This window comes from Oncorhynchus masou, chromosome 4 (genome assembly GCF_036934945.1).
Source record: "Oncorhynchus masou masou isolate Uvic2021 chromosome 4, UVic_Omas_1.1, whole genome shotgun sequence".
NCBI lineage: Eukaryota > Metazoa > Chordata > Actinopteri > Salmoniformes > Salmonidae > Oncorhynchus > Oncorhynchus masou.
Window position 1 is genome coordinate 7,740,096 of NC_088215.1, and position 18,149 is coordinate 7,758,244.

The 18,149-nt window shown below is 41.2% G+C and overlaps 2 protein-coding genes across 3 annotated transcripts in view; both read left to right on the forward strand.

Moving 5' to 3' along the window:
* The first annotated feature begins 3,258 nt into the window (after positions 1-3,258).
* On the forward strand, positions 3,259-8,266 carry LOC135522517 (myeloid-associated differentiation marker-like). The gene has a single exon (XM_064948848.1). The coding sequence runs from the start codon at positions 3,749-3,751 to the stop codon at positions 4,670-4,672; it is 924 nt and encodes a 307-aa protein (XP_064804920.1). The 5' UTR covers positions 3,259-3,748; the 3' UTR covers positions 4,673-8,266.
* Positions 8,267-8,447: 181 nt separating this feature from the next.
* The window catches only part of LOC135522525 (testis-expressed protein 2-like), a 65,307-nt gene continuing 55,605 nt past the window's right edge, over positions 8,448-18,149 (forward strand). For both annotated transcript variants that reach the window (XM_064948860.1, XM_064948868.1), the window contains exons 1-2: positions 8,448-8,620; positions 9,391-9,480. The gene's annotated coding sequence lies outside the window, so the exon portion shown is untranslated. The remainder of the gene's footprint in view (positions 8,621-9,390; positions 9,481-18,149) is intronic.

The following is an 18,149-nucleotide window of genomic DNA, read 5'->3' on the forward strand; positions in this document are numbered from 1 at the left end:
TGCATTCTAAGAGCAAGTCGAGTCGAGTCACACATTTTTCCAAGTCAAGTCTCAAGTCAAGTAAAAAAAATCTATACATGCAATGAATTGATCAACTACAAATCGAAAGCTTGGGACTATAAGGTTCCGTCTGACATTTTTGTCAAAAATGAGTTAGTCACATTTCATAGATCTTTAGATGGTTCTTCTTATTTCTGTGAAGTTTCTATTGTTCAGAAAGTACATTTTAAAAATGCAAAACTAGAAAGATCTGCATAAAGCCATTTGAACTTGGCACTACAAGGTTCTATCTGCAGTCCAATCACAAGCCTGAACAATTAGAGATGGTCCAATCAGAACACATGTCTGTGCCATCACCCTCTAAGTATGGTTTAGGCTAGTTTAGACAGCAATAATGGCACCCAAGCAAAAGAAAATTCAATGATGTCACATTATTGTTCAGTGATGACTGGAGTTTGTCTGATGATCCTACTACATTTCTTAATGTATTTGATGATGTGTTCTGACTCTATGTTGGTAAAATGGTGTTATTCTATCATTTATGTCGTCAAATAGCTAGTCTTCTTAAAAAAGGAACATATCTAACACGCACGCATACGTCATGAACAGAATTCACGGATGCATACGCACACACAGACAAACAAACAAATGTACACACACACTAACAAACACATACACATAAACTTAGAAACACACTCACACAGACCAACTTACTCACGAACACCCAAATAAACACATGCATATGCAGAAAAACAGACAATATACTGTTTGTACACACACACACACACGCACACACACACACACACACACACACACACACACACACACACACACACACACACACACACACACACACACACACACACACACACACACACACACACACACACACACACACACACTCATGTATCTGCACACCTCAAGCACACATACTAGTGTTGTCAAATGAAAGAGCAACTGAGATATTCTTCTCCACCTCCAGTACCACTCCCCCGAGGACTGTGTAGAATCAAATGTTCCACATATAGCTCCTCTGAAAAGCACTTCAGTCAAATGATCTACGACACCCTCCAATTGTCAATGGGCCTTGGCTTGCTTTAGGAGCACCCAGCTGTAAATCCAGACCTGATGTATAATAAATAGAATCAAACACCTTGTAAACAACATTCAGTTCAAACTGACCATATTTATCCCTCCATAAACGGGGGCAAAGGGATTGTGCGTGTTTGCGTGCATGCCTGCATATGTGTGTACCACATTATTTACACTAACCAGAAATGAATTGCTCGCCATAATTCTAGAAAAGGGAACAACATATCATGCGAACTATGTCAGGGAGAAAGATAGTGATGTTTTGCGACAGCGTTATTGCGGTCACCTGCAGCCACCTACACTATGAGACTGAGAGTGCTGCAACCATAACAGGAAGTGAAGCCAGTGAAGTGAAGAGGTGGGTGGAGGAGAGGGGTGGGGGTATACAACCTGGTCTCAGAGTATTTCGTATTATTCTCTATGTGAATCCAAGTACCTCCATTTGTTACATGCACCAAAATCAACAGGTTTGGACCTTACAGTGAAATACAAGCCTAACCAACACGGCGGTTTTAAGAAAAATAAGTGTTAAGTAAAAAATAAGAGTAACAAATAATTAAAGAGCAGCAGAAAAATAACAATAGCGAGGCTATATACAAGGGGCACCAGTAAGTCAATGTGCAGGGTACCTGTTAGTCGGGGTAATTGAGGTAATATGTACATGTAGATAGAGTTAAAGGGAATATGCATAGAAAATAAACAGAGAGTAGCAGCAGTGTAAAAGGAGAGTGGGTAACGCAAATAGTCTGGGTAGCCATTTGATTAGCTGTTCAGGAGTCTTATGCTGTAGAAGCTGTTAAGAAGCCTTTTGGACCTAGACTTGGCGCTCCGGTACTGCGTGCCGTGTGGTAGCAGACAGAACAGTCCATGACTAGGGTGGCTGGAATCTGACAAATTGTAGGACCTTCCTCTGACCCTGCCTGTCATGGATGGCAGGAAGCTTGACCCCAGCGATCTACTGGGTTGTACGCACTGGGTTGTACGCATCTGTAGTGCCTTGCGGTCGGAGGCCAAGCAATTGCCATACCAGGCGGTGATGCAACCAGTCAGGATGCTCTCGATGGTGCAGTCTCCTGAGAGGGAACAGGTTTTGTCATGCCCTCTTCACAACTGTCTTGGTGTGCTTGGACCATGATAGTTTGTTGGTGATGTGGACACCAAGGAACTTGAACTTCAACCTGCTCCACTACAGCCCTGTCGATGAGAATGGGGTCATGGTTGGTCCTCCTTTTTCTGTAGTCCACAATCATCTTCTTTGTCTTGATCATGTCGAGGGAGAATTTGTTGTCCTGGCACCACACGGCCAGGTCTCTGACCTCCTCCACATAGGCTGTCTTATTGTTGTCGGTGATCAGGCTGTTGTGTCATCTGCAAACTTAACGATGGTGTTGGAGTCGTGCCTGGCCATGCAGTCATGAGTGAACAGGGAGTACAGGAGGGGACTGAGCACGCACCCTTGAGGAGCCCCCGTGTTGAGGATCAGCGTGGAGGATGTGTTGTTACCTACCCTTACCACCTGGGTGTGGCCGTCAGGAAGTCCAGGATTTTGTATGATATGTTACGTTTCGTATGGTATGTATAAATTTGTGGGTGTCCTTCACCCATTTCACATGATATGTTACGAATTACAATTCTTATTATAAGTTACACATTTGCAAACGTACAATATGTTACAAATTTGCAAAACGTATGATATGTTAGGAATTCTAGCTATGTGGCTAGTTGCTCGGCTAGTGGTTAGGGTTAGGGATTAGGGTTAAGTATAGGAGTTAGGTTAAAGGGTTAGCGTTAGGGTTAGGGAAAGGGTTTAGCTAAAAGGGTTCAATTTAGGGTTAGGCTTAGGGGAAGGGTTAGCTAACACGATAAGTAGTTACAAAGTAGCTAAAAAGTAATAAGTAGTTGAAAGGTTGTTAATTAGCTAAAATGATAAAATTGTCCATGATGAGATTTGAACTCACAACCTTTGGGTTGCTATACATTTGTGTTATATGCCCACCCATCCTCCTTGACCAACCACCCTACTTTAGTTTTATTGCCTCATGTAACCATACTAAACGTAATATATCATACTCATTTGAGTGTCCCGGCTTTATACTATGATACATCTAGTCTATGAGACCAGGCTGGTGTATAAGAAGCACGAGATTGAAGAGTGGTGGTTTTAATCGGGTTTGCACTGTGTTTGCATTGTGATGGTATTGGTGGTACAGGACAGAGTGGAGATGACCGTTGGCTCATGCGCTGAACTGTTGGTTTAAGTGATTTTTAATTTTGGGCCTACCATATTCTATTTCCGGAGGGTTCTTTCCAGGATTTGGAGTTAGCAGAAATGAGAAATGTACAAGGGGGTTTGTTATCTGACTGAAAGAGCTCAACAAGACGGCATTCTTTTTCTCAGTTGGTGGGAAATGTTTTTGTGAGTTGAATCTATACTGGTGCAGTACATTCTCCTGGTTAAGGTTGTTGACATCCTTTCGGAAGGTGGAAGCAAATGCCTGTTTTAACCGAAATAGACGTTACAACTTGAAATTGAGCTTGTCCAAACAAGGAAGCAAGACACCTCTTTGCTGCTCTACAGCAACATTACAACATTATAAATCTCTGTCTACAGCCTTTTGGACTTTCTCATTTTGGACTTTGTTTGGGAACCAACACCATGCCTGTAATTGTACTGGAGGCCAGTGATCTGACAAGCCCTCTGTCGCTGGTGCGTATGTGGGCTCTCCTGTCCGGTTGCCTCACCTTCAGCCTGGTAGCCTCTCTGGTTTCCCCAGAGCTGAGCTCTGACACCCACCAGTCCTCCTTCAGGATCCTCTGCATGTTCACCTGGTGCCTCTTCTTCATCCTCACCTTCCTAATCCACGTGGTCAACATCATCCAGTTCCACAGCCTGGTCCCCATCTCCTGGAAGAACCTGACCGTGACTGTGGCGGCTCTCGCCGCCCTCATGACCTTCAGCGCCTCGGTCACCTTTCCTTGGGCGGTCATGGGTCATGAAGGTGTCTGGCCCCGTCCTATCGCCGCCTCCTTGGCATCGTGTCTCACCTTCCTGGCCTATGCAACCGAGGCCTACCTCATCCGCACCCAGACCCAGGACCAGAAGGGCTACATGGCCAGCGTACCCGGCCTGCTCAAGGTGCTCCAGCTCTGGGGAGGATGTGAGATGATCGTCCTGGTGGTGGAGCAGGTCCGTGGAGCTTTGGTAAAAGGAGCCGGGGTAGGGTTGGCAGCTGTGGGTTGGCAGCTATGGGTGTCTGGGGTGGTGTATGCCCTCTGTCTCCTAATGTCCCTGGGTACAGTGATGGTGGTTCTAGGGGACTGTGCTGGGCGATGCCCTCTGCCCTTTGACCGCCTGTTGGCAAGCTTCAGTCTGACAGGGGTGCTTCTCTATGTGGTCGCCACCATACTGTGTTTTACCAGAGTCCTGGAGCAACAAAACCCCGGCCAAGAGTACACAGACAGGAAAACTGGGCCCACCCTTGTTGTCATGGAAGCAGTGATGACCAGCATTACTCTGCTAGCTTACACAGTGGACCTGGCCTTCTCTATCAAACTGCTGCGGGATAGGAGTCGTGCCTGAAAAAGACACGCTTGGATAGTTGACCTTCAGAACACATAACATGTACATTATGGATATTAACAAAGTCATCGTGTATTATAGGAGAAGGGGACACATTGCCAAAGTCCATGAAATATTATGTACTGTTGATGTCAATTGTATATTGATTGGAGCCTTGAAAATGAAAAACAAATGTCATAGATATTTTCATGTACGATATCATGTGCACAGATTTGGGGATTAGTTCCAGTACATGTAATTCAACTAGTAATTTAACTACATGTTGCAGTAGCTTGGTGATAGTTTAACTAAATTCTAATATTTGTAGTGTTTTCAGTGGTCAATTACTTGTTTGCCATGTAGTGATGTAGCTTTTACTGCAACTGGTGAGTTCCACCAATTCGGTGCCTTTTATGAGATTCTTTAATTTGGTGAAAAAAACCTGTTTGATTTCAACTCATTTGAACATTCTGTCATAATGAGCACATGTTCAACTTAATAAAAAACACGTTTTCTGATCTCAAAAAGGTGAAATAAATAAAAACGATTATAGTAAGGGCCTATTAAGTGCCAAATAAAGTAACAGGCTTGACTGTAACAGGGTTGATGATTTCACCTTAAATTAGCCATGAATCCCCGTGTGACAAGTGGAATGGAAGCTTGTTGTGTACAACAGGTAGGGGCAATTGAACGCAAGTGTCACCCCAAAAAATGTAAGTGTCAAAATATTTCTAGCCTATTTATGAGTTACAGGGTGGACGCATTATACTCGACCCACTCAATTATCCATAACAAAACACCAGAAAATAGCCAAAAAGAGTGGAACCAGCCCACCTGCTTTTCCAGAGGATTGAATCGGTCACATTCTAAATGTAATCCGTCAGTTACTAGTTACTTGTCCAAAATTCTAATCAGTAAAGTCATTTATGGATTACCTTAGCTCAGTAACATCATTTGATTACTTTCAGTTACTTCTGAATTACTTTCCCCTTAAGAGGCATCAGAAGAAGACGACAAAAATGGATCCATCAAATGTATTTTGTGTGTCATCACTCGCTCAGGTGGAACAAAGTTATGCTGTGTTTGTAACCAAGTGAGAAGTGCAGATTTACCACATACGACTGGGAAAAACCCACTTTAACGACCCTCCAACTGGTCATTACTAGTGGGAAACTCGTCTATCATCCTGAGCTCCCACTTCTTTCACATGCTGACTTCTGACGTCACCGACTAGAAATTACCTTGATATCAGCATTTTCTGCAGTTAATTAAATGCAACAAAACAATATTTATAAAAAGAAAGCTATTCATATGGTTTTGAACACTACAATTTGTTGACAAGCATGATAGCTGTACTTTTAGTGTATTAGTTTACACAGCTTTGTTGGCCATTAGCCAATCAGTGTTCAAAGTACATGAATGCCTCCAACTGGTATTTAGGACTTCACAACTGGTAAATTCCTACCTCCCACTTGGTTACAAAGCAGCAATTCACATGCACCTTTTTTCAATGCTGAATTGAATGTCATTGAGAAAACAGAAAGGTGTCATAACGTATTTTTCCCCCAGCAAACGCCCTTTCTGAATTTAAAAGTAATCAACAAAAATGATCATTCTAGTCTTTCAAAAGTATCTGTTATCTGATTAAAAATCTTTTTGCTGGCAGCTAACCGATTACAGTTATTTATTTTCTTGTTATTCAGATTACATGTTACTACCCAGCCCTGCATTAACACTATTATTTAACTATTAGATGTTCAATGTTTCTTTTAGTCAAAAAATATTTAAACAGGAATAGTTTTACCATATTAAAACAAGAGTTCAGTTCATGTAACAGGGTTGACCTTAAAATGAGGCACAGAGTCCTTAAAACGAATCACTAATCACATGAAATAAATAATCATCTTCAGAAATGACTGTCAAAGCAACAAGATGACTAAGGCTTTACAATGATGGTGTATACTTGGATATATTTTGGGGTTAAGTGGGTTACAAACTTCCTGGAAGTCACAGAGGATGCGTGGAGGGATATTTGAAAATGCTGGATTTTGGCACTTGAGAAAATCTTTATTCAAAAAAAAAAAAAATCGGATTGATTGAATTCTCCATGTGGTTTATATTAAAGGGCACTTCATTGAAAATAAAGGGGTTTTAAAATGTAATATTGGTGCACAATTTCTACTTAAACTATCAAAAGGTACTCATTTCGTGGAACAAGCCAACTGCCCACTACATTTCCTACATTAAAAAAATATATAGCTAAAAAAAAGAAAAAGAATAACTTCAATATTAGGATGGTGTTCCTAATGTTTTGTATACTCAGTGTATATTTGTATACTCAGTGTATATTTGTATACTCGGTGTAGCTTTGCTCTAGCTGAACTTCTTCCAGTGTGAAGTAATTGGTAACTTGGTAAACCATTTTTATATTTCTTAGATTTGTAAAATAAATGTGAAATAATCAATCATTTTCATCTATTGAAACTGACATAATACACAACGATTTGACTGATCCTGAGACATACACATAAACATAAGAAGACTACAGTTGAGACTTGAGAAGAAGTGAGGGCTTATTAAGGGAATAAATCAATTAAGGGAATAAATGAAAACAAAAGACTAACATCACATGTATTCTGTGTCACACCATTACCATAACCCAACTGGGGAGTTGGTATGCAGACAAATGTCATCACACTGCAGATTTCAGATACGGTGCCAACTGCCATGTTTCTATCTGGGCAGAATTCTCTTTCATCTTGTCTGCATGCAAGGGGCTTAGTGATTTCATTTAGAATACTTTGAGTTTGTAACTTGTCTTGCTTATGGTTCTGTCTTTGAGAGATGAAAGATACATAGTTAGGAAGGAAGTGATTGAATTGATAAGACATCTTGAACAAGCAAGGTATGGTGCAGTTGAATAGAGTCTGTGACGAATCTAAACATAGTCTAAATGTCATTAGTATAAAGTAAACATGTGCATTAAATGTAATGTAGCTAGATTCCAGAGATGAGTGGACTCATCCAGAGATGAGTTTCTGTAGTGGATACAAACATGTCACAAATGTGTTGGGGGAGTAGCAACAGTTATAAGTCATTAACACTAGATGGCGATGCTTTCATTACCATACAAGCCTTTAATTCAAATAATTCAACTTCAAACTAATTGCACTTTTCTCAACCAAGGTCAATCATAAACTGTGTGAAAGTCATAAAATGTGGAGGTGAAAAAAATCCAACTGTGATTAAATTACATCATGATCTTGATAGTACTCAATACCGCATCAACGTCAGGACCATCAGCAGGTTTACATTTAAAAAGGATAGAATTCCATTATATTATATAAGAACAAGCAATGTTATGCTTATTTTTTCCAATGGATTCAATGACACAAATACTAATCTACTCTTTGAAATCAAGAAACTAAATGGTGCATCATTTCAAGTGAATGCTGTGCATTTTGTGTGCGTGTTAGTGTATATGATGGCTAGATAGTCAAGAACAATTATTGCTTATTTTTTGTAGTATTATGAGACAATCCACAGTGGAAAGACCCAGAGACCAAAGTTACAAAGTGTATCTGTGTCTGTGTTTCGGGAACTTTTTGTATCTGTGACATGTATTTCATTTCCATTTTATAGTTCTAAAATTAAAATAAATAAATAAAACAATCCGAAAAAACTTCTGTATAATCAATCCCCGAACGGGTTCGGGTTGATGATCCTACTTTTCTACTTTGATTACTCTAGCCTTGGAAGACGTTAATGATTTTTTTTTCTCACTCAGGAACTCTGTGCTTTCAGCAGTCAGCTGTCAACAGGCTGGGCATGAAATCGGGCTCAGACAACGACGCAGTACGTGGAAGTGATAACAATACAACGTTTTGTCACTGTCCTGTAAAACTGTTCATATCCATTCAGTGGATTTTGCAATCGTGCTTGCTCGAGAGATGATGAACTCGGGACACGGTAAGGTCGCGCTTGTTTAGGCAAAACACACCTCTTTATCGGAGTTTCAGTTTTGACACCTTTGGCTTCGTCGTCGAGAAATCTCACGTAGCCAGCGGTTTACAGAGATTTGTTTTTCCACAAACGACTTCGTTGTCATTTCGTCAAACAAACCGTTTCGAACAGGGGTTTCACAAGAGTGAATGTTGAAATGTAGAAGCGATAGTTGTTTTGAGACAATTAACGTTATCGAGCTAGCAACTAGATAAGTTAGCTAGTCATTAGGTGTAGATGCATCCCAAACTAAACTAGGGAGTTTGCTCGGGCTTTGGTTTACCCGTAGCTAAACGCTAGCGAGTCACTGTTAGCTGGCAAAGCTAGCAGTGTATGCATAGTTTATTATGCAACATAAACTTACTGATTGATACAACATTGCCCGCGTTTCCTTATAGTTCATAAAATAAGCAGGAAGTTGCTTTCATATGTTTTAAACTGTTATTTGAAGCAACTAAAAAGCCAGATTGGTAACGTTAGTCATTGCATACGTACAGTAGTTAGTTATACTGTTCTGGCTAACATTTATCTCAAATGCAGACTGTGGGTAAATTGGAATACATCCTTGGAAACATTTCTCACCTGAGCAAATGTTTGAGTGATGACAACATGATGAAACCTGCTTAGTTACACAGCAAGTCCAATGTGACGTTAAGTTAGTGTGTGTGTGTTGTGCAATTGCACATTTGATGTGCAAAAATCTATATGACCATTGTTGATTTTGTTCTCTTTGGCAGATCATTGAACACTATGGACGTGTGAGAGTCGACTCTACATGAATGCAGACGCTGAGGCGATGCTGGATTGAATGGCACTGAGGATACGAGGTAAGTACTTTGCCAGTAAATTTGACCTGATCATTGATCCATTCTCTGACGAGAGAGAGAGAGAGAGACTGATTTCTGTATAACACAGCCTTTATTCTATTGGAAAAGATTGAGATTACAGCAGCAGTCACATAGAAAGACAGACAGGGCTCGCGGTAATGCCTGGAGCAGAATGAGTGCAATGGTATCATTCAGGCCATTATTATGAGCCGTCCTCCCCTCAGCAGCCTCCACTGATCACTATGTCTCCTTTCAGCCCAAAACAAATACAAGGAAATCAACCTTGTCACTGACGTTCACTGCTGCTGAGACGAGGGCAGAATGCTTCTTGCTGTTAGTCTTTTTGAGCAGACCGGAGGTATTTGTCAGGTACTTTGAAATGGATTTGACTAATTGGCCAAGTGAGAAGTAAATGGCTCTCTGTGGCTGCCATTCGGCACTGTGATAAAAAATAAACAAGTCCAATAAACAAGTCCTGTAAAGTGATTGTTCAACCGTTTTTCCTTAAACAAAATGTATCTCAAGAAAGACTCAACAGTTTTTGGTTTCGCAACCTTTTGCACTTCTTGTAGGCCTAGGCTAGGCCTTCCTATTTTGCGTATACAAGGTGTATTTGTCTTCCATGGAGTTTCCCATAGGCCCATGTGTAAGGGCTTATCTGTTTGTGCTATTGATCATATGTTTGTGCTATTGATCATATGTTTGTGCTATTGATTATTATGCGATGTCTTGATAGTGTGTGCGAAACCTCTCAAAATGGTATTTCACCATGGTAACGGTTTGGTTACAGTGTCATTGGTTAATGATCCACTGTTGGTTGCACCCTTTTTACACTGCCCTCGAGCATGAGTCATTTCAAGGGGCCTCATGTGTATTCTGTACAATATTGTGTGTGCTAGGCAAGCTACCGTTAGGCAAATTCTGAAAACAAATCCTACTAATTCTTTCTCTACTTCCTTTACGTCACTCTCGCAACACACATCACCTAGCCTAACACTAAGGCTATTAATAGAATTGCTCGGTGTTTTAGTCAAAAGCACTTTCCCCACATCCGAAAACACCATCCACGCAATAGACATGGCCTTGAGTAGTGTGAAATCCTCTGGATTTGTGTGTCGAGTTATAACGTGTGAAAGCTCGAGAACGGATAGAGTGCCGAAGCACCTGTTTAAGACTCACTAAGCTTAGCCTAATTTCTGTAGCAGGTCCATCAGAAAGAGAAGTTACGCTTGTCTATCCTCAGCAAAACACCGGAGGCTTAGTGAAATGGATGTCTGGTATACAGTAGAAAGGAAAATCAAAGCGAGCCTTCTGTTCCTGTCAGGCAAAAGCTGCCGAGAAACAAATGTTTTGTTTTCCCACTGGTAGTCGTGGCGACTGTTCACTTTGACCACTTTGGCACATGTGGTCGTGAGATCGAGGTCTTAGAAGGTCTCACGTTAATTTTAGGCCGGATAGTGACCCCCTACATAACAAGTTAGCAGAAAGCTAACTGATTTGAGAACAGGCTGAAATGTTATGTCTTTTTCATTTTTTTCAAGCCGAACATCCCATGCTTGTTGTTTAACTTTGGCGACTGATGATGGATCTCCATCTGTGCTGTTTTGCAATGTCATAGAACAGGTGTGTGTGTAGGCTGTTTTCTTCACAATGCAGAGGCCTCCCTGTAGAATGCTGGTAATACCACAATGCAGTGTGTTATTGTGCCTGTCGTGAGACTGGGAAAATGTGCTGTTTATCACAGTTTTATGCGGGGCCTACGGATTACACCCTGTTGTCTCGGCACCTGTTCATGGCTTTGACCCTGACTCACTACTTGGCCACCTGCTCACCTAAATATTTCCACGATGTTGGTCTATTTTTTTTTTATACTCAATCTCATTTCTGATCCTTCATCAGTCACCAAATTATCATTCATACCATTTTGTAATGGCTCTTTATTAGGGTTTCACATTTTGGGGGATGTTCAGAGGTGGAAACTTTCCATGGGAATTCATGGAAATATATGCAAATTAATATGAATACCATTTAAATGTAGATGTTTTTTTGCATTGGATGTATTTACTATATCTTATGGAGACAAACATAAACCTTTTACCTTATCATAAGTAGACATAATTGCATATTATTAAATCCTTCCAATAATAATGTTAAAACAATTTAGTTATGAATTGAACTTTAATTAAGTGAGTTGACTCTTCCCATGCGATGATTTCACTGTACAACAAAAGAAAGGGAATATTGAATGATCCCCAATTATCCAACCCATCTCCCAAAAACGTTTTCAACATACATCTGTAAAATGATAGAGGAAGACTTTAGTTTCTAGACTAAGGCTTCCATGTCTTCTCCCTGGACCTTCTCAATGTCCATCTCTTGAACAACAGACTGGGGCCTCATCTTCACTGTCACTTTCCAACCTTGAGGATGGCTCGTTGTCAGGCTCAAAAAGCCAAACATTTTCCCGGATGGCCACCAATTTTTCAACCCTTGTATTGGTCAGCCTGGTGTGTGCTTTGGTGCATGTGTTCCAAAACAAGGACCAGTTGCGCTCTGTGGCGGCTGATGTTGGTGGGATTTGGAGGATGATGGAGGCAACAGGGGAAAGAGCCTCAGATCTACCAAGTCCCTTCCACCAGGTGGCTGATGAGATATGGTTGGCATGACTGCCATATTGCATCTCCATCCCAAAGCCCTTGCTTGGAAGTGTACTTCGCCAGACTGCCAAGAACCTTGCCCTGATCCAGGCCAAGGTGGTGAGACACGGTAGTGATGACACCATAGGCCTTGTTGATCTCTGCACCAGATTGGATGCTCTTGCCAGCATACTTGGGGTCCAACTTGTATGCTGCAGCATGTATTGGCTTCAGGCAGATGTCTTCACACTTTTTGATGTATTTCAGAACGGCAGTTTCCTCAGCTTGGAGCAGCAGTGAAATGGGCAGGGCAGTAGGGATTTCTTCTCTTACATCTGCAAGCAGAGACTGAAAATCAGACAGGATGGCATTGTCTCCCTCAATCCGTGCAATGGCTACTGCAATAGGTTTCAGGTTGCTTACCACGCTCTCCCAAAATACATAATCCAGGATGATTCTCTTGATGGGGCTGTCCATATCGGCAGACTGTGTTATGGGCATTTCTTGGAGAGACTCCTTCTTTTCCAGGAGACTGTCAAACATGATGACAACACCACCCAAACTGTTGTTGCTGGGCAGCTTCAATGTGGTGCTCTTATTCTTCTCACTTTGCTTGGTGAGGTAGATGGCTGCTATAACTTGATGACCCTTCACATACCTAACCATTTCCTTGGCTCTCTTGTAGAGTGTATCCATTGTTTTCAGTGCCAAAATGTCCTTGAGGAGCAGATTCAATGCATGAGCAGCACAGCCAAGGGGTGTGATGTGAGGGTAGGACTCCTCCACTTCAGACCAAGCAGCCTTCATGTTTGCAGCATTGTCTGTGGTCCATGGTCAGTGATGACTGCCTTCAGCTCATCTGCAATGTAGAGACCGGTGTGTCTGTTGTCCCTTGTGTCTGTGCTCTTGTAGAATACTGGTCGAGGGGTGGTGATGTAGTTAATTATTCATTGCCCACGAACATTCTACCACCCATTAGAGATGATTACAATACAGTCTGCTTTCTCTTATGATTTGCTTGACCTTCACTTGAACTCTGTTGAACTGCATCCAGCAAATAAGTAAATAAAGCATGTCTGGTTGGAGCAGTGTAGAACATTCAGAAATCTCTTCCAATACACATTGCCTGTGAGCATCACAGGTGAACCAGTTGCATACACAGTTCGGGCAAGACATTCATCAGCATTTCTCTGAATACGTTCTTCCATTGGGTCAAAAAAGACCATGAGCTGTTGCTATCGGTAAGGTGTCTGTAGTAGAGGGACTTTTCTCAGAGGTTGCATGTTGTGAGAGCTGAGGGAACTTTATGCACTTGGCCAGATGATTCTGCATATTTGTTGCATTCTTCACATATGATTTGGCACAGTATTTGCAAATGTACACAGCTTTTCCTTCTACATTAGCTGCAGTGAAATGTCTCCACACATCAGATAGTGCCCATGGAACTTTCCAGTTAAGATTAGAAGATGAGTAAATCAAAACCCAAATACAATTCCATGTACTAATAAATAGTTAAGCAGTTAGATTAAACCATTCATTTGTAAAGATACATGTTTTAAAATGAAACAGGTGAATGTTATGGAAACTGGTGAACAGGGATGGAAATGTGAATTTACACTCAGTTAGCAGGCTCAAGCGAGCTAAAACCCACATGGTAGCAGAAACTAACTAGCATTAATTGTTAACAAGTTAGAAATTATTTAAACACAGTTTGATGTAGGCTACTATTTACTAGTTAACAAAAAATCATGTATGTCATATAAAATATATTCACACCACCCAGTATTGTAATCAAAACTTACCAGAAAGCATGTTGTCCTTGGCTCAGAGAGTGTAGTAATGTAGGCTCAATAGCATCTCATTAGTGTACAAGATCTTGAGAATCAGCTGTGATGCAAGAATGCACTGTGCATGCAGAGGGTTGCAATTCCATTGAATTAGAGATAGTTTAACCAAAATATGCTGCAATAACCAGAATTGCCTTATGTGTATCCCACAAAAAAATGTTTACTGTTATAAGCAAACTTTTTTTTGATGAATTTAAGCAAAATTCCCCAAATTCCCTTAACTTCCCATGGAAAATTTCCGTGTAAAATTCCGGAAATTTACCGGAATGTTTCCGACCCTTTGCAACCTACTCTTTATAGAGCAGAGCACTGAGTTGTTGACTCAACTGTAAGGTTGTGTGTTGTTTCATCATGGTCCATGTCACAGGTTAGCGATTCAGAGGCCGTAACAGGTGTCAGAAAGCTGAGCAATTGTGGAAACTCACCACATTGCCCTTCCACAGTTGATCAAGTCCAACAGGCTCTTTCTATCAACCCAAACATGTCTATGCAAGTACAGATCAAAGCTGGTGATGTTTAACTCCTTGGAATGGCATTGTTGTTGGTTTTGATCTGAGCAGGTTTGACTGGGATTAAGGCAGGAGGGCACAATAGTTCAATAAACAGGCTTTTCTTTTGGCCTTGTTTCCCATTGCCCTAGTATCCTCAAAATGCACTCTCTTATCAGATCAGACAGACAACAGTTGATGCATTAGGCGCTTAGGTTAACTGAACCTTCATCTGCAGTGCAACCCAAAACAATTATGTAAATCAATCAGTTTGTCTCTTATGAGGAAAAATACTTATCGTTGTTTCACAATGACTCATCGTTGTGATTTGTGAATCTGGAATGTGCTCTGTGGAATGTGCTCTATGCAGAGCCCTGTGTAAGAAATGTAGGCAGAAATATTTTTTATGCTAGTTTTTGGCCGATTCTATCACCATTATTCTCCTCTTGGCAAGACTGACATTCTTCCCGGGAGACAGTGGGCTTACCCAGATGAAAATGTAGGGCTTTATGATTTCGGCGATGCGGATACCACGGACGGAATTTGGTAATAAAATGGAATCAACTGTAAAATGTGGAATATTGCATAATTTTCCATAATTTGACTGAAATCGATTTAAAAAAAAATCAGTATTAGGCCTAATTATTGTAGTAGCCTAAATTATTTCATAATTGTAAAATTATAGACGAGTAGGCCTAGAGAAATAATTCCGTTCTCGTATTGTGGTGTTTTGAGAGGGGGGGTCGGTCGTGCGTGAGACCCTTACGTCACTTTGAGAAACATGTCGAAGAGGCCGTCTGAGGGTCAAGTCATCAAAAAAAAACATACAAATTTGACATCAACATACTATTGATTGGACCTGTAAAAATATGTGTGATGACTACTTAGTCTGAAGCCCATGTGAAGAACAAGGAAAAGCACTGTGTTAGCCAGATCAGGCCTCTGCAAATGACCATTACTAGTGCAAGCTCATTAACAGATTCAAGACAAGAATTTATTCAGGACTATGTGGAGTCTGACATCCCCTTAGAAAACTGAAGAAAGCTACGACCGTTTCTAGTGAAGCATTGCAAACGGGGAGGAGCGTTGCCCGAAAAGCCTCCGTCAAACGCACCCTGCCCTGTGATTGACCAACGTTGCCATTCTACAGAAGATACGTGGGAAGAAAATTGTGCTGGTTGTTGACAAGACAACCAATGCAAGGGATTGCAGCGTTCTAAACATTGTCATTGGTGAGTTAACTTAACATCCTATTCATATACCGTTGCAATAGCCTACATTTTACATTCTGCAATGTGAATTGTACGCATGCAAATTGTGATATTCCAAATGACGAGCTATCGTGGTGAAATATAGTGATGCATAATGTCAGCAGCTGTCTCCCTCTCCATCTAGCTAACTATCGCTGTATCTATATTGTGTTTACACTTGAAATTTAAATAACACTTATTTTGTCACAATATTATTATAGGTTAAAACATAATTCAAGTTTTTCTTTATCTTTCATTGCAGGTATTGAAAACCAGTGCTTTCTGGTAGATGTCATTTTCATGGAAAGATGCAACTACTCAACGTTTTCCCAAGCTATACTAGCGTCCCTCCACAGCAACCATCTGAACCTGAATGATGCCTGGGCAGTGGTCACAGATGATGCCTCCTACTGCCTGAAGGCATACAAGGACGTTCTGAAAAGAGTGAGTCCCAACAGTGTCCATGTAACCGGTCTCTGCCATGTCGTCAATCCGGTGGGTGAGACCTGGCAGCCCTGCAAATATGTCCCTGAAGTTGCATCACTTGTGACTTGGATGAGATCTGTCTTCAAGTTACCTGCCAGAAAGAGAAGATAGGCGAGCTTCCTCATTATGAAGGAGTTTGTGCAGGCCAAGGCTCCTCCTGAAGCAGTGAGCTCCAGATGGAATAGCTGTTTTGAGACAGTGAAAGTACCATGTTCATCTGTACAGAGTTTTTGTTGCAGAAAAGGCATCATCCCAGGCAGTTACAAAACATCCTCAGCCAGCTGGAAACAGAGAAGGTTGCTGCATTGTTATCTAGATTCTTGCATTACATTTTTCATTTATTATGAAACTCTTAGTAGAACTCTGTATTGAAGCACTTGCCTTGATAAGAAATAGTGCAATGTTGCATCATTACAAATGTATTGTTTAATCTTATTAATTTGTTGACTTTTTATTCAAACACATTATTAGACACACTTTCTGATGATAAAATTTGCATACATCGTAAAACACAGAATTCAGAATTGTTTTATTTGGGAGAAAATTGACAGAGATGGTCCTAAAAATGACAAACACGGTCTAGCACATTTACAGAAATGTTGATAATTCTCTGTCAAACTCAGGCAGCGTCTGGTGAACAACAGGGATTTATAGTCATATTCATTGATTGAGAGGCGGTGAATAGTTGCTCAATTAGGCCCACTTTTCCCGCAGGCCTCACACGGGGCACCAATAGCCTCTGGAGGAGCTCCTATACAAAGATCAGTGTGTACTGATGGATGGACGGACGGCATTACTGAAATTGTATATGATTCTATGACATAAGAACAATGGTGCAACGCTTATAAAAATGATATTATTTTATAACAAATGCGCTTTCTCCCGTGTTGGATTGGGCACGCTGTTCTGAAACATCAGTGCCCTGTTGAATTCACACCTTTTCCTAGACCATGTTTCTATGTGCATCATAGGAAAGTTAGCCAGCATATTGGTGTTTAGAACAATGCGGCGGAGGCAGCAGCAGAGTTAGGAGACAAGAAAACAGGCCTTGCCTTGATTGTCTAAGAAAAGTGAGGAGAGATGAAACCCCAACTTAATTAGGTCTATTATCAACAACCTAACTGTTAAATGTGCCTGGCTTTATTAATCATCCATGTACACTGTATATACAAAGGTATGTGGACACCCCTTCAAATGAGTGGATTCGGCTATTTCAACCAAAACCTTTGCTGACAGGTGTATAAAATCTAGCACACAGCCATGCAATCTTTTCAAACAAGTCAGTTCATCAAATTCGTCAGACCTGCTAGAGCTGCCCCGGTCAACTTTTAAGTGCTATTATTGTGAAGTGGAAACGTCTAGGAGCAACAACGGCTCAACTGCGAAGTGGTAGGCCACACAAGCTTGTATAGTGCGTAAAAATCGTCTGTCCTCGGTTACAACACTCACTACTGAATTCCAAACTGCCTCTGAAAGCAACGTCAGCACAAGAACTGTTCGTCGGAAGCTTCATGAAATTGGTTTTCATTGCCAAACAGCCTAAGAACAAGCCTAAGTTCGCTCTGCGCTATGCCAAGCGTCGGCTGAAGTGGTGTAAAGCTCACCATCATTGGACTCTGGAGCAGTGAAAACGTGTTCACTGGAGTGATGAATTACGCTTCACCAGTCTGACGGTGAATCTGGGTTTGCCGGATGGTTGGAGAACACTACCTTCCCAATGCATAGTGCCAACTGTAAAGTTTGGCGGAAAAGGAATAATGGTCTGGGGCTGTTTTTCATGGTTCGGGCTGGCCCCTTAGTTCCAGTGAAGGGGAATCTTAACGCTACAGCATACAATGTCATTCTACATGATTCTGTGCTTCCTGACCTCGACTCCATTGAACACCTTTAGGATTAATTGAAATGCTGACTGCGAGCCATGCCTATTCGCCCAACATCAGTACCTGATCTCACTAATGCTGT

What these genes read in the sequence shown, in the direction of transcription:
- LOC135522517 (XM_064948848.1), top strand. Translation starts at nt 3,749, where the DNA reads ATGCCTGTAATTGTACTGGAGGCCAGTGATCTGACAAGCCCTCTGTCG.